Here is a 15440-nt window from a genome sequence, read left to right as displayed (position 1 = left end):
TAAAATGCGGCGTTCCATTCAAGGCCTGTGAGTTAAAGGTAAGGCGTCAGGTGAAAGCATTAAGCCATTATGGCTATATATAGCACGTGGAAGGGATATGTGGATAAGGATTTGGGAGAGGAAAGGAATGGTGCCCAACCACTTTGGACAGTCAGGGATTGAACGCCGACTTGTAAGAAGCGCACATGGCCAACACGCAACCTAGCCAGAGCCGTTTCCCACCATCTGTTAATAAGAAGGACAAGGGGACACGTCACCTTTCAGAGTACACAGCTTTGTTACATGTAACGCCAGACCTCCAACCGTGCCATCCTGTAACGCCAGACCACCGACCGTGCCATCCTGTAACGCCAGACCAGGGACCGTGCCATCCTGTAACGCCAGACCACCGACCGTGTCATCCTGTAACGCCAGACCAGGGACCGTGCCATCCTGTAACGCCAGACCAGGGACCGTGCCATCCTGTAACGCCAGACCAGGGACCGTGCCATCCTGTAACGCCAGACCACCGACCGTGTCATCCTGTAACGCCAGACCAGGGACCGTGCCATCCTGTAACGCCAGACCAGGGACCGTGCCATCCTGTAACGCCAGACCACCGACCGTGCCATCCTGTAACGCCAGACCAGGGACCGTGCCATCCTGTAACGCCAGACCACCGACCGTGTCATCCTGTAACGCCAGACCAGGGACCGTGCCATCCTGTAACGCCAGACCACCGACCGTGCCATCCTGTAACGTCAGACCAGGGACCGTACCATCCTGTAACGCCAGACCACCGACCGTGCCATCCTGTAACGCCAGACCACCGACCGTGCCATCCTGTAACGCCAGACCAGGGACCGTGCCATCCTGTAACGCCAGACCAGGGACCGTGCCATCCTGTAACGCCAGACCAGGGACCGTGCCATCCTGTAACGCCAGACCAGGGACCGTGCCATCCTGTAACGCCAGACCAGGGACCGTGCCATCCTGTAACGCCAGACCAGGGACCGTGCCATCCTGTAACGCCAGACCAGGGACCGTGCCATCCTGTAACGCCAGACCACCGACCGTGCCATCCTGTAACGCCAGATCACCGACCGTGCCATCCTGTAACGCCAGACCAGGGACCGTGCCATCCTGTAACGCCAGACCAGGGACCGTGCCATCCTGTAACGCCAGACCAGGGACCGTGCCATCCTGTAACGCCAGACCAGGGACCGTGCCATCCTGTAACGCCAGACCAGGGACCGTGCCATCCTGTAACGCCAGACCACCGACCGTGCCATCCTGTAACGCCAGACCAGGGACCGTGCCAATGGCCGCATATTGTAGCATGAATGACTGGGTATAAACTCGAATAAGGAATCCCCTTTTTGGGACACTGGACAAGTGCCAATGATGTTGACTGAAGGCAACACCAATATGGCTGGGAACCCAGCAAAATTTGACTTTTTAAAATCTGCTAGAGGTAAGTAACAGCCGGTATTGGGTTTCGACCACACTCTGCAGTGCAATGGAGTGTGACGTAGACGAAACATGATGAGGGAAAAGGCCTTTCAAAACTGTTGGATGCGTATATAAGCCTTCACCACGTAGGTCAGGACCTACAAAACTTCACAAGGGGATCCATGGTGGGATGAAACAACATTGCAACTGAAAGGGAAGTTTGCCAATATGTTATCCATTGATAAAAAAGGATGGTAGTGAGAGGAAACAGGAGCAGGTTAACACCTGAGGAGCATCAGTCAAATCACGGTGTAAGAGGAGTGAGGATGATGCAGGGACTGTGGGAGGTAGCGAAGGCAGTGTAATGATCACCGCGACCCTGTAGAGAGAGGACGTCGGTTACAACATACAAGCTCTGGGTGGGGGTCGAACGACCAGAGCCGAGGTGTGACCCAGTATGATGCAGAACATCAAGACGACGACGACGACGAGGCCTGTGAGAGGCAGAGGAATTGGCGGGTCAGCCGGGATCGAGTTTATACACGCTAGAGAAGCGTGTAAATAGGCCTCACATGTATGGGGTACACGGTTCGAAACTCCTACAGCCCAGGCGAATGGATTATTTATTTCCACGGAAGTGTGGATGACAACTTATAAATAGACGAGTGTGCGCCTATCACCTCCCTAGGAAGTACAGGACAAGACTTTAAGTGAGGTATTGGTCTTAGAGCATTCAACTTGGAGGTGAGTGAAAACAAAGACATACGGGAGTCAAAGATTAACCCCCAAAGTTTAGTAGTATCTTTATTCGCAAGAAGACTACCATAGAGCGACAGCGGGGCCGAAGATCAACAAGCTTCCGAGTGAAAGTCATAGTCTTAGTTGAAGATAACTTGAAGCCATGATTGGTCTAGAACGACACGTTGGCGTAGGAGGGAAGAGGCGTCACCACTGCCACAACCAAGAGTGGGATCGTCAGCTTCAAGAACGACACGTTGGCGTTGGAGGGAAGAGGCGTCACCACTGCCACAACCAAGAGTGGGATCGTCAGCTTCAAGAACGACACGTTGGCGTTGGAGGGAAGAGGCGTCACCACTGCCACAACCAAGAGTGGGATCGTCAGCTTCGAGAACGACACGTTGGCGTTGGAGGGAAGAGGCGTCACCACTGCCACAACCAAGAGTGGGATCGTCAGCTTCAAGTGTTGACACAATGCCAGAGGGACGAGAGGAAGGCAGACTATTAAGGCCAGTTAGGAAAAAAAGAGTCAGAGAATGCCACACAAAGCCTCACTTTACACGAAGGGCGAGATAGGAAGCTGTGAAGGAAGTGTGGTAGGTAGCCACGAAGGCCAAAATAATGTAGATGCATTAAAACATTATATCTTCAGGTGGTGTTTTAAGTCTTTTCCAAGTTAAAAAGATTGGCAACAACTGATGAATTCGCATTAAAGTCAGTACGAATGTAGATCTCAAAGTCCACTAAGATATCAATCGTGCTGCGACACTTGAGAGAACCAAACTAAGAGGGGAAGAGGTAGCAATAGTGTTCTAAGAAACAGACATACATTGACCATACGTTCGAGAAGTCTACAGATAAAACTCATCAAAGCAATGGCCCACAAATCCTTAGGGAAAGACCCTTTAGTAGTATCGAGATTCCTAACGGGAAGAAGAACCGCATGAAGGCAGGAATATGCGTTGTTGACCAGACCACACACTAGAAAGTAAAGGGACGACGACGTTTCGGTCCGTCCTGGACCATTCTCAAGTCGATTGTGAGAATGAGAATCGACTTGAGAATGGTCCAGGACGGACCGAAACGTCGTCGTCCCTTCACTTTCTAGTGTGTAGTCTGGTCAACATTTTATGAGCCACGTTATTGTGACTCCTCGTCTGCACAGGGGTATGTGTTCTTGTTGCAAGGTTTCAATGACAGTTCTGGAATCGGTGTGTCTGATAACATGTTGTCGGCGTTCAGCAAGAGCATATTCCAAAGACCGACTTGAGAATGGTCCAGGACGGACCGAAACGTAATTGATTGATTTATGAAGATTAAGCCACCCAAAAGGTGGCACGGGCATGAATAGCCCGTAAGTGGTGGCCCTTTTGAGTCATTACCAGTATCAAGAGCTGACACTGGAGATCTGTGGAGGTGCGACTGCACCCTGCGTGACGGGAGATGTCTCCCGTGGGACCGAAACGTCGTCGTCCCTTCACTTTCTAGTGTGTGGTCTGGTCTACATGTTGCAAAGACTTTTGAATACCTAACATCTCTGTTTGATCTTTGCAGTGAACACCAACTTTTATGTAGTCTCGTTCTGTGTTCCTTTAAACAATGCTTCTTCGGATACTCTGTTGATGATCCATAGAATCTTTTATGTCGTAATTATGTCCACTCTGATCCATCTCACCTGGTGTTATGAGGTTCAGTTTCTTCAGCCTTTCCCGTATGTCAGTCGCAAAAGCTTGACAAAGCTTGTTACATATCTTTAAATTTTCTAGTTTAATCCTGTGGTTATTTGGGGATGGTGAAGCTCCAACTGCGACTTCATACTCAACCTTGTGTCTCATGTACGTTATGAACTACTTTGGAAGCTTTCTTTATTAACCATTCTGAAAGCTATATGTAAACTTGTCAGGTTTGCATGTATGAGTGCACGAGTGTACGCATAAGTGCACGTGTACGCATGAGTGCACGAATGTACACATGAATGCACGACTGTACGCATGAGTGTACGAATGTACACATGAATGCACGACTGTACGCATAAATGTACGAATGTACACATGAATGCACGACTGTACGCATAAGTGTACGAATGTACACATGAATGCACGACTGTACGCATGAATGCACGACTGTACACATGAATGCACGACTGTACGCATGAATGCACGACAATACGCATGAGTACACGACTGTACGCATGAGTACACGAATTTACGCATGAGTACACGAATTTATGCATGAGTGAGTGGGTACAGATGAGGCCAATTTTGAAGGTCAATGCTTTTGAGGCCTATGTTTATGAGGTCTATGTTAATAAAGACTATGTCTATGAGAATGAGTAGACTATTCCTGGGTCAGCCGTGAGTACGCCATAGCACATGACAAACTCATTCCGTGCACCATGAGTAGCATACAACAGAAAAATGGTAGTTAGCTTCAGAACGATTATAGACTCACAATGGATTACCCAATTATGTCCCCCAAACCCCTTTCCCCAGACTGTAGACCTTCTGTGGATTACCCAATATGTCCCCATATCTCCTTTCCCCAGACTGTAGACCTTCTGTGGATTACCCAATATGTCCCCATATCTCCTTTCCCCAGACTGTAGACCTTCTGTGGATTACCCAATATGTCCCCATATCTCCTTTCCCCAGACTGTAGACCTTCTGTGGATTACCCAATATGTCCCCATATCTCCTTTCCCCAGACTGTAGACCTTCTGTGGATTACCCAATATGTCCCCATATCTCCTTTCCCAGAACGTCGACCCTATTAGATTGCCCAATATCCCCCCGTATATCCCCAATGCCCAATTGCCCAATCCCCAATCCCCAATGCCCAATCCCCAATGCCCAATTGCCCCCGTATCCTCTTAGCCAGACTTCGAAATCACCACCACCACCAATTAGACTACAAAAGCTACCAATTAATATTAACTTTATTAACTTTAAATATGGATAAAATGTAACTTTATTAAACTTTAACTTTACATATGGAACCCAATAGCTAAATGACATGCTCAAGGATTTTATCATATTTATTGTTAATTCCGATTTAAAAGCATTTTTGTTTCTTAAATTTCAGAGATGGAGTCTTATTCCTCTCCCCAACCCCTTTATCTGGTTCCAATGGGGAATGGGTATCCCCAGTTACAAGCCCACGGGTTAAGAGGGTAATTAGGTAAGCAGATGTATAATGGTGTTTCTGAAATCATTATGTCGGTTATAGAGGTAGTTAACATGATGCAATCTGTTGTAAGATTAAACCTTCTCATAAAATAACCTTTTCCTCTCTTCCTCTTTCTCTCTCTAGTGCCATTCTCTTTTCTCTTTTCCTCTTGCTTTCGCCTCATTTACAAGCCTCGTATAAAGAAGTTCTCTGATTATCTGAATTATCGTATATGTTCGGTAGTGTGTGTGTGTGTGTGTGTGTGTGTGTGTGTGTGTGTGTGTGTGTGTGTGTGTGTGTGTGTGTGTGTGTGTGTGTGTGTATATATATATATATATATATATATATATATATATATATATATATATATATATATATATATATATATTTATATATATATTTATATATATATATATATTTATATATATATTTATATATATATATATATATATATATATATATATATATATATATATATATATATATATATACACACGTGTGTGTGTGTATGTATACGTTGTACTGAACGGGGTGAGAATAGCTTAAGCTACCTCATCCCTTTGTATTTAATTATACCTTAATAAACGTATTCCAATTCCAATCTGAATTAGTGAATAGTTCTCATTCCATCAAGTTAGTCAGATCATCACCTAAATCAAAATACAAATGACTGGCTGTTTTAGCGTGGTGGAAGCTCTACCTGCGTGATGAACCAGCACTCTAAGGCCGTTATCGTATCTCCACAGGGAAAACTGATTACTGGTTTACCAAGAACTGATAACGCAGTCACTTGTGCTATCATCAGCAAACTGCGGCGTGGTTATAAAGACAATCATTTCGTTATCCGTTCCCATGCGCATTAATGATTTCGTGGCAGCAGATCCTCTATCATAATTTGTTTAGACAATTTAGACAATAAACTGATCGTTTGACATCACAATTGGACCTCACTCGTCAGCCTTCCCCAGATCATAACAAGGGAGCTATGAATAAGGTCTTAAATATATCAACACGAAACAATGGATATAAATTGGATAAATTAAGATTTAGGAAAGACCTGGGTAAATACTGGTTTAACAACAGGATTGTTGATTTATGGAATTAATTACCGGGTATCATTATAGACGTGGGCTCATTGGATTGTTTTGAGCGTAGGTTAAACATGTATATGAATCAGTTTGGGTGGATATAAATAGGAGCTGCCTCGTATGGACCAATAGGAGCTGCCTCGTATGAACCAATAGGAGCTGCCTCGTATGAACCAATAAGAGCTGCCTCGTATGGACCACTAGGAGCTGCCTCGTATGGACCAATAGGAGCTGCCTCGTATGGACCAATAGGAGCTGCCTCGTATGGAACAATAGGAGCTGCCTCGTATGGACCAATAGGAGCTGCCTCGTATGGGCCAATAGGTGCTGCCTCGTGTGGACCAATAGGAGCTGCCTCGTATGGACCAATAGGAGCTGCCTCGTATGGACCAATAGGAGCTGCCACGTATGGACCAATAGCAGCTGCCTCATATGGACCAATAGGAGCTGCCTCGTATGGAACAATAGGGGCTGCCTCGTATGGACCAATAGGTGCTGCCTCGTGTGGACCAATAGGAGCTGCCTCGTATGGACCAATAGGAGCTGCCTCGTATGGACCAATAGGAGCTGCCTCAGATGGACCAATAGGAGCTGCCTCGTATGGACCAATAGGAGCTGCCTCGTATGGACCAATAGGTGCTGCCTCGTGTGGACCAATAGGAGCTGCCTCGTATGGACCAATAGGAGCTGCCTCGTATGGACCAATAGGAGCTGCCTCGTATGGACCAATAGGAGCTGCCTCGTATGGACCAATAGCAGCTGCCTCGTATGGACCAATAGGCCTGTAGTTTCCGTAATTCTTATGCTCTTATTAATGTTTAATGAGGTGTGAGTATGACCACTCACACTGCAGTTTCTCTGTTGTGTTCTTTCACGAAATCGGTTTCCAGTTTCCCATTTTCGAGGACCGGAAGTCTGTCAGGATTGTTGAGGTTCCTCTAGGCTAACAACTGATCTTCCCCAGGATGGTTATCTTGAGGGTATCTTGAGATGATGTCGGGGCTTAGCGTCCCCGCGGCCCGGTCCTCGACTAGGCCTCCTTTTTCTTACACACCCCCAGGAAGCAGCCCGTAGCAGCTGTCTAACTCCAACGTATCTATTTACTGTTAGGTGAACAGGAGCATCAAGGTGAAAAAACTGCCCATTTGTTTCTGCCTCCGCCGGGGACCGAACTCGGAACCTTAGTTCTATGAATCCCGAACGCTCTCCACTCAGCCGTCAGGCCCACAATAATTGCCTAACTCGCAGATGCGAGGCATTAGGTGAAAGGAAATGTGCCCAAACGCGTCCGTCTTGAACAGGAAATGATGTTTTTGAACCATCGGCGCCACCATCACACCACAAACTACCACCATTCAATATTCTCCCGAAACCCCTTCATCCCAAATCTTTCAAGATCAAGGCTGTAGGATTTGAGCAGGAAATCCCATTGAATTATCCTCTTCAGCAAGTGAAATCCCATTGAATTATCCTCTTCAGCAAGTGAAATCCCATTGAATTATCTTCTTCAACAAGTAAAATCCCATTGAATTACCCTCTTTAACAGATACAATCCCATTGAATTATCCTATTCAACAAGTAAAATCCCATTGAATTATCCTCTTTAACAGATAAAATCCCATTGAATTATCCTCTTCAACAAGTAAAATCCCATTGAATTATCCTCTTCAAGTAAAATCCCATTGAATTATCCTATTGAATCCCTTTTCAAGTGAATTCCCATAGAATTATCTTCTTCAACAAGTGAAATCCCCTTTTGTAGTTGACTGTGGTTCACACACATGACCAAGGCAGCAGAAAAAAACCCTGCCTTGGTTGCTGACATAGTACCAGGAAATCCAAATGATTACTACTGGTTGTGGGATAAGATAAAACAATGACTCTTGAGGTATTTCTTGTCCGGAGGTAGTAAACTTAAGTACCCAGACGGATGCTATAACCAATGAAGTCATTATGGGTGAGTTCATCAAGTTCAGTATGCGTAATTAATATTGAGGATGAGTAATAATGGGTATGATTATATACTGTGTGTGGAAATCACGAAAATTAACAGGTGATGAACAATGTGACAATGTCAGGCCACGGAGGAAGAATTGAAACAGGAATTTCCTTAAGTATTTTCGTATATTAATAATACATCTTCGGAAGGAATGAATATTATAATGATTATATGATGTATATGGTTATATAATGTATATGATTAATAACGACCTGTTTCTCAGATATCTCCTGTACTCTCTAATCACTGTAGACTCATAATTACTCACCTGTACTCCCCAATCACTGTAGACTCATAGACTTACTCACCTGTACCCTCCAATCACTGTAGAACTATTAACTAAGGCTGTATTCAGTACATAAATGCGTTGATTTTATTTCAGACTTCCTACGTCCTCTCCTAATACACAACTTTCTTCCATTCATCTGGGGCAAACTTCTTCTCCAGATCTTGAGGTTATTTTGAAATGATTTCGGGGCTTAGTGTCCCCGCGGCCCGGTCCTCGACCAGGCCTCCACCCGACACTTGCCCACACTTTCTCCACACATTGCCATGCCTTTGTCGCCAATGAGTTTAAAACTTTCTCTTAAATACTTCATGGACAGTTCCCTCTTTCTACTCTTTACCTGTTAATGATTTCGACGGTTGTTCATCTCCCGCAGTCTGGCCCCTCTCTGGCCTTTTGCCTAGTTTTTTTTTATTATTATTTTTTACCACAGACGTGGCCAGACATTAACAATGCTAATCAGCATATATACATTTTCTTCTGTCCTCCATGGACAGGGGTTAGAGATTTGTTAAACATATAGTTCAGGGATTTATTGAACAATCAGCCACAGAAGGTGATTGTAGTGTTTTTAAAATGCTAGGCTAAGCTACATACGTAAATACATAGATACACAGATTTATGTATGCCCTACATAAAGTGTTCGATGTGTCTTTTACATAGTGTCATTAATGAGAATTTACAAAGGTGAAATGTAATTCTGATCAGCTTCCACATATACTTTATACACATACATACACATATACATATGCGAACAAGCCTGAATGGTCCCCAGGACTATATGCAACTGAAAACTCACACCCCAGAAGTGACTCGAACCCATACTGCCAGGAGCACTCTGCTGGCGTACAGGATCCCTTAACCGCTCGACCAACACGACCGGACAAAAGAGGATGGCTAGCCGAGGCTCTGGGGTGAGTTTTCAGTTACATATACATATATACATACATATGTACACACACATGCATACACATACATTTGTCTCTTGCCTAATGACTGATCTGTGAAGCTGTGTGTCTTCGTGGCTTGGAGGCCCCACACAGCCATCACAGCCAGGCTTGGTCTGTGAGGCTGTGTGTCTTCGTGGATTGGAAGCCCACACAGCCATCACAGCCTGGCTTGATGCGCCTATCCTACACTTTTCATGCAACAACGAAGTCGCCACTATGCCAACTAGTCCCGGAAGATGGATAGAAGGGAAAGGAACTACCAGGGGAAAAGCGCCAAGCCATTACTCCTATATAGCACTAATTAGGGATCAGGATAAGGATTTGGGATGGGACGAAAATGGATTGAAGAATTAATACACTTTGGTGATACAAAAATAACTGTATTGCCTGATAATGAGTTAAGAAATAAACTACTGAGTATTTTTGGTTTAGATATTGAATGTCGATTGAATATCAGACATTTGCTTTCTACCCAAAAGGAGAATTTTTAGAAGAATATCAGAATTGATTATCATCAACGGGCATCAAGATTTCTGATTAAGTTTTAAAAGCTTATTTATGAAGATGAGCGAATGTCAAGCGCATCACCATATATTGAAGAGAATAACTTGCATAGTGAATAAACTTAACGTTCATTGTTAATCACGTTGAATGTGTTTTTATGTTTGGGTCTTGGGTGTAGCCAATCACGTTGAATGTGTGTTTAATGTCTGGGTCTTGGGTGTAGCCAATCACTTTGAATGTGTACTTAATGTTTGGGTCTTGGGTGTAGCCAATCACGTTGAATGTGTGTTTAATGTCTGGGTCTTGGGTGTAGCCAATCACGTTGAATGTGTATTTAATGTCTGGGTCTTGGGTGTAGCCAATCACGTTGAATGTGTGTTTAATGTTTGGGTCTTGGGTGTAGCCAATCACTTTGAATGTGTACTTAATGTTTGGGTCTTGGGTGTAGCCAATCACGTTGAATGTGTGTTTAATGTCTGGGTCTTGGGTGTAGCCAATCACGTTGAATGTGTATTTAATGTCTGGGTCTTGGGTGTAGCCAATCACGTTGAATGTGTGTTTAATGTTTGGGTCTTGGGTGTAGCCAATCACGTTGAATGTGTATTTAATGTCTGGGTCTTGGGTGTAGCCAATCACGTTGAATGTGTGTTTAATGTTTGGGTCTTGGGTGTAGCCAATCACGTTGAATGTGTGTTTAATGTTTGGGTCTTGGGTGTAGCCAATCACGTTGAATGTGTATTTAATGTCTGGGTCTTGGGTGTAGCCAATCACATTGAATGTGTATTTAATGTCTGGGTCTTGGGTGTAGCCAATCACGTTGAATGTGTATTTAATGTCTGGGTCTTGGGTGTAGCCAATCACGTTGAATGTGTATTTAATGTTTGGGTCTTAGGTGTAGCCAATCACTTTGAATGTGTACTTAATGTTTGGGTCTTGGGTGTAGCCAATCACGTTGAATGTGTGTTTAATGTTTGGGTCTTGGGTGTAGCCAATCACTTTGAATGTGTACTTAATGTTTGGGTCTTGGGTGTAGCCAATCACGTTGAATGTGTGTTTAATGTTTGGGTCTTAGGTGTAGCCAATCACGTTGAATGTGTGTTTAATGTCTGGGTCTTGGGTGTAGCCAATCACTTTGAATGTGTACTTAATGTTTGGGTCTTGGGTGTAGCCAATCACGTTGAATGTGTGTTTAATGTTTGGGTCTTGGGTGTAGCCAATCACTTTGAATGTGTACTTAATGTTTGGGTCTTGGGTGTAGCCAATCACGTTGAATGTGTGTTTAATGTTTGGGTCTTAGGTATAGCCAATCACGTTGAATGTGTATTTAATGTTTGGGTCTTAGGTGTAGCCAATCACGTTGAATGTGTATTTAATGTTTGGGTCTTAGGTGTAGCCAATCACGTTGAATGTGTATTTAATGTTTGGGTCTTAGGTGTAGCCAATCACGTTGAATGTGTATTTAATGTCTGGGTCTTGGGTGTAGCCAATCACGTTGAATGTGTATTTAATGTTTGGGTCTTGGGTGTAGCCAATCACGTTGAATGTGTATTTAATGTTTGGGTCTTAGGTGTAGCCAATCACGTTGAATGTGTATTTAATGTTTGGGTCTTAGGTGTAGCCAATCACGTTGAATGTGTATTTAATGTTTGGGTCTTAGGTGTAGCCAATCACGTTGAATGTGTATTTAATGTTTGGGTCTTGGGTGTAGCCAATCACTTTGAATGTGTACTTAATGTTTGGGTCTTGGGTGTAGCCAATCACTTTGAATGTGTACTTAATGTTTGGGTCTTGGGTGTAGCCAATCACTTTGAATGTGTACTTAATGTTTGGGTCTTGGGTGTAGCCAATCACTTTGAATGTGTACTTAATGTTTGGGTCTTGGGTGTAGCCAATCACGTTGAATGTGTATTTAATATCTGGGTCTTGGGTGTAGCCAATCACGTTGAATGTGTGTTTAATGTTTGGGTCTTGGGTGTAGCCAATCACGTTGAATGTGTGTTTAATGTTTGGGTCTTGGGTGTAGCCAATCACTTTGAATGTGTACTTAATGTTTGGGTCTTAGGTGTAGCCAATCACGTTGAATGTGTGTTTAATGTTTGGGTCTTGGGTGTAGCCAATCACTTTGAATGTGTATTTAATGTTTGGGTCTTAGGTGTAGCCAATCACGTTGAATGTGTATTTAATGTTTGGGTTTTAGGTGTAGCCAATCACGTTGAATGTGTATTTAATGTTTGGGTCTTAGGTGTAGCTAATCACGTTGAATGTGTATTTAATGTCTGGGTCTTGGGTGTAGCCAATCACGTTGAATGTGTATTTAATGTTTGGGTCTTAGGTGTAGCTAATCACGTTGAATGTGTATTTAATGTCTGGGTCTTGGGTGTAGCCAATCACGTTGAATGTGTATTTAATGTCCGGGTCTTGGGTGTAGCCAATCACGTTGAATGTGTATTTAATGTTTGGGTCTTGGGTGTAGCCAATCACGTTGAATGTGTATTTAATGTTTGGGTCTTAGGTGTAGCCAATCACGTTGAATGTGTATTTAATGTCTGGGTCTTGGGTGTAGCCAATCACGTTGAATGTGTATTTAATGTTTGGGTTTTAGGTGTAGCCAATCACGTTGGAGAACAAATACTAAGACTTGAGATAACCGTAAATACCAGTACTCATAATAGTGTTAAAGGTATGACTATAGACAATAACAAAAATATCAACAGGGGAAATAAGTAAGAACTTTCGAGTCATCTATTGGAATGCCACCATGTTGAGAGACCTTGGAGGAGGCGGCATGCCCTGTGGTGATATCTTGCCCCTATTTACGATGCTACTTTGTCAATACCCTTGACACGCCGCCGATGTTCTTTTGTTATCGCATTGATAAGTCTACTCCCTGGTTTCCTGATTGGGTATGTTGGTCGTTAGGGTAGGTATTGCGAAGGAGTGTTAGTTTACTTCTGGGTAGTTGACCTTTCATGTGGGGTAGTTGATCTTCCCTGTGGGGTAGTTGATCTTCCCTGTGGGGTAGTTGATCTTCCCTGTGGGCAGTTGATCTTCCCTGTGGGCAGTTGACCTTCCCTGTGGGCAGTTGACCTTCCCTGTGGGTAGTTGATCTTCCCTGTGGGTAGTTGATCTTCCCTGTGGGCAGTTGACCTTTCCTGTGGGCAGTTGACCTTTCCTGTGGGGTAGTTGATCTTCCCTGTGGGGTAGTTGATCTTCCCTGTGGGCAGTTGACCTTCCCTGTGGGCAGTTGACCTTCCCTGTGGGTAGTTGATCTTCCCTGTGGGTAGTTGATCTTCCCTGTGGGCAGTTGACCTTTCCTGTGGGGTAGTTGATCTTCCCTGTGGGGTAGTTGATCTTCCCTGTGGGGTAGTTGATCTTCCCTGTGGGCAGTTGATCTTCCCTGTGGGCAGTTGACCTTCCCTGTGGGCAGTTGACCTTCCCTGTGGGTAGTTGATCTTCCCTGTGGGTAGTTGATCTTCCCTGTGGGCAGTTGATCTTCCCTGTGGGCAGTTGACCTTCTCTGTGGGTAGCTGATCTTTCCTGTGGGTAGTTGATCTTCCTTGTGGGTAGTTGATCTTCCCTGTGGGTAGCTGATCTTTCCTGTGGGTAGTTGATCTTCCTTGTGGGTAGTTGACCTTTCCTGTGGGGTAGTTGATCTTCCTTGTGGGTAGTTGATCTTCCCTGTGGGTAGTTGACCTTTCCTGTGGGGTAGTTGATCTTCCTTGTGGGTAGTTGATCTTCCCTGTGGGTAGCTGATCTTTCCTGTGGGTAGTTGATCTTCCTTGTGGGTAGTTGATCTTCCCTGTGGGTAGCTGATCTTTCCTGTGGGTAGTTGATCTTCCTTGTGGGTTGTTGATCTTCCCTGTGGGTAGCTGATCTTTCCTGTGGGTAGTTGATCTTCCTTGTGGGTAGTTGATCTTTCCTGTGGGTAGTTGACCTTCCCTGTGGGTAGCTGATCTTCCCTGTGGGTATCTAGAGGACCACGTTTCATGGCATCTCCACTTACGAAACCTGTACATCTTTCCTTAATCATTGTGGCTTTGTTTACATATATTAAACAGTTTACAAGCTGGGAAACTTCACAACCCAAGGTTGTTATTGTTATAAACAACCTCGTAGTGCTTCGGAGTTCATAACCAGGGGCCAGATTCACAAAGCAATTACGCAAGCACTTACGAACCTGTACATCTTTTATCAATTTTTGGCGGCTTTGTTTACAATTATTAAACAGTTAATGAGCTCCGAAGCACCAGGAGGCTGTTTATAACAATAACAACAGTTGATTGGCAAGTTTTCATGCTTGTAAACTGTTTAATAAATGTAACCAAAGCCGTCAAAGATTGAGGAAAGATGTACACGTTCGTAAGTGCTTGCGTAACTGCTTCGTGAATTTGGCCCTTGTTTAATAATGTAAACAAACCCACCATGATTGCTGAAAGTTGAACAGGTTTCGTAAGTGGAGATAAATACCATAGACGAATCCTGCCCCCAGGATATTTTGAGATGTTTGTTATTTGTAGGTTAAATTGTGTTTGATGTCGCTGCGATAAGAAGATAGCCTTGGAGAGAATAATGTTTGAATCATTGATAACATTTTTACGTTTACGTTCCAGTGTTTCTATGTTGCTTTAGAGAGCGCTAAGGCCAGATTCACGAAGCAGTTACGCCAGCACTTACGAACCTGGGGCCAGATTCACGAAGCAGTTACGCAAGTACTTACGAACCTGGGGCCAGATTCACGAAGCAGTTGCGCAAATACTTACGAACCTGGGGCCAGATTCATGAAGCAGTTATGCAAGTACTTACGAACCTAGGGCCAGAGTCACGAAGCAGTTACGCAAATATTTACGAACCTGGGGCCAGATTCATGAAGCAGTTATGCAAGTACTTACGAACGTGTACATCTTTCCTCAATCTTTGACGGCTTTGGTTACATTTATTAAACAGTTTACAAACATGAAAACTTGCCAATTAACTGTTGTTATTGTTATAAACAGCCTCCTGGTGCTTCGGAGCTCATTAACTGTTTAATAATTGTAAACAAAGCCGCCAAAGATTGAGAAAAGATGTCAAGTGCTTGCGTAACTGCTTCGTGAATCTGGCCCGTGGCCTCTACGGCCTGTGTGAATTAGATTTAGAAAGTATTCGTAAGAGAATTAGATTTAAGCACTTCATTCGTAAGAATTTTAGACTTAAACTTTGATCGTAAGTGGCTTAAATTTAGAAACTTTATTTGTAAGTTATTTATACAAATCATTACAGGTGTGACTGGAGTGAACAGG

At 44.0% G+C, this 15440-nt stretch overlaps 1 protein-coding gene across 1 annotated transcript; it reads right to left on the bottom strand.

Annotated features, from left to right (window-relative positions):
• Positions 1 to 228: 228 nt before the first annotated feature.
• On the bottom strand, positions 229 to 1320 carry LOC138372180 (elastin-like). The gene has a single exon (XM_069337495.1). The coding sequence runs from the start codon at positions 1318 to 1320 to the stop codon at positions 229 to 231; it is 1092 nt and encodes a 363-aa protein (XP_069193596.1).
• Between the last annotated feature and the right edge of the window lie 14120 nt (positions 1321 to 15440).

Source organism: Procambarus clarkii, chromosome 38 (genome assembly GCF_040958095.1).
Source record: "Procambarus clarkii isolate CNS0578487 chromosome 38, FALCON_Pclarkii_2.0, whole genome shotgun sequence".
NCBI classification, from domain to species: Eukaryota; Metazoa; Arthropoda; class Malacostraca; order Decapoda; family Cambaridae; genus Procambarus; species Procambarus clarkii.
This window is presented reverse-complemented; position numbering and strand designations above follow the sequence as displayed.

Excerpts from the sequence above, each read along its gene's own strand:
- LOC138372180 (XM_069337495.1), bottom strand. The coding sequence starts at position 1,320 with ATGCTACAATATGCGGCCATTGGCACGGTCCCTGGTCTGGCGTTACAG.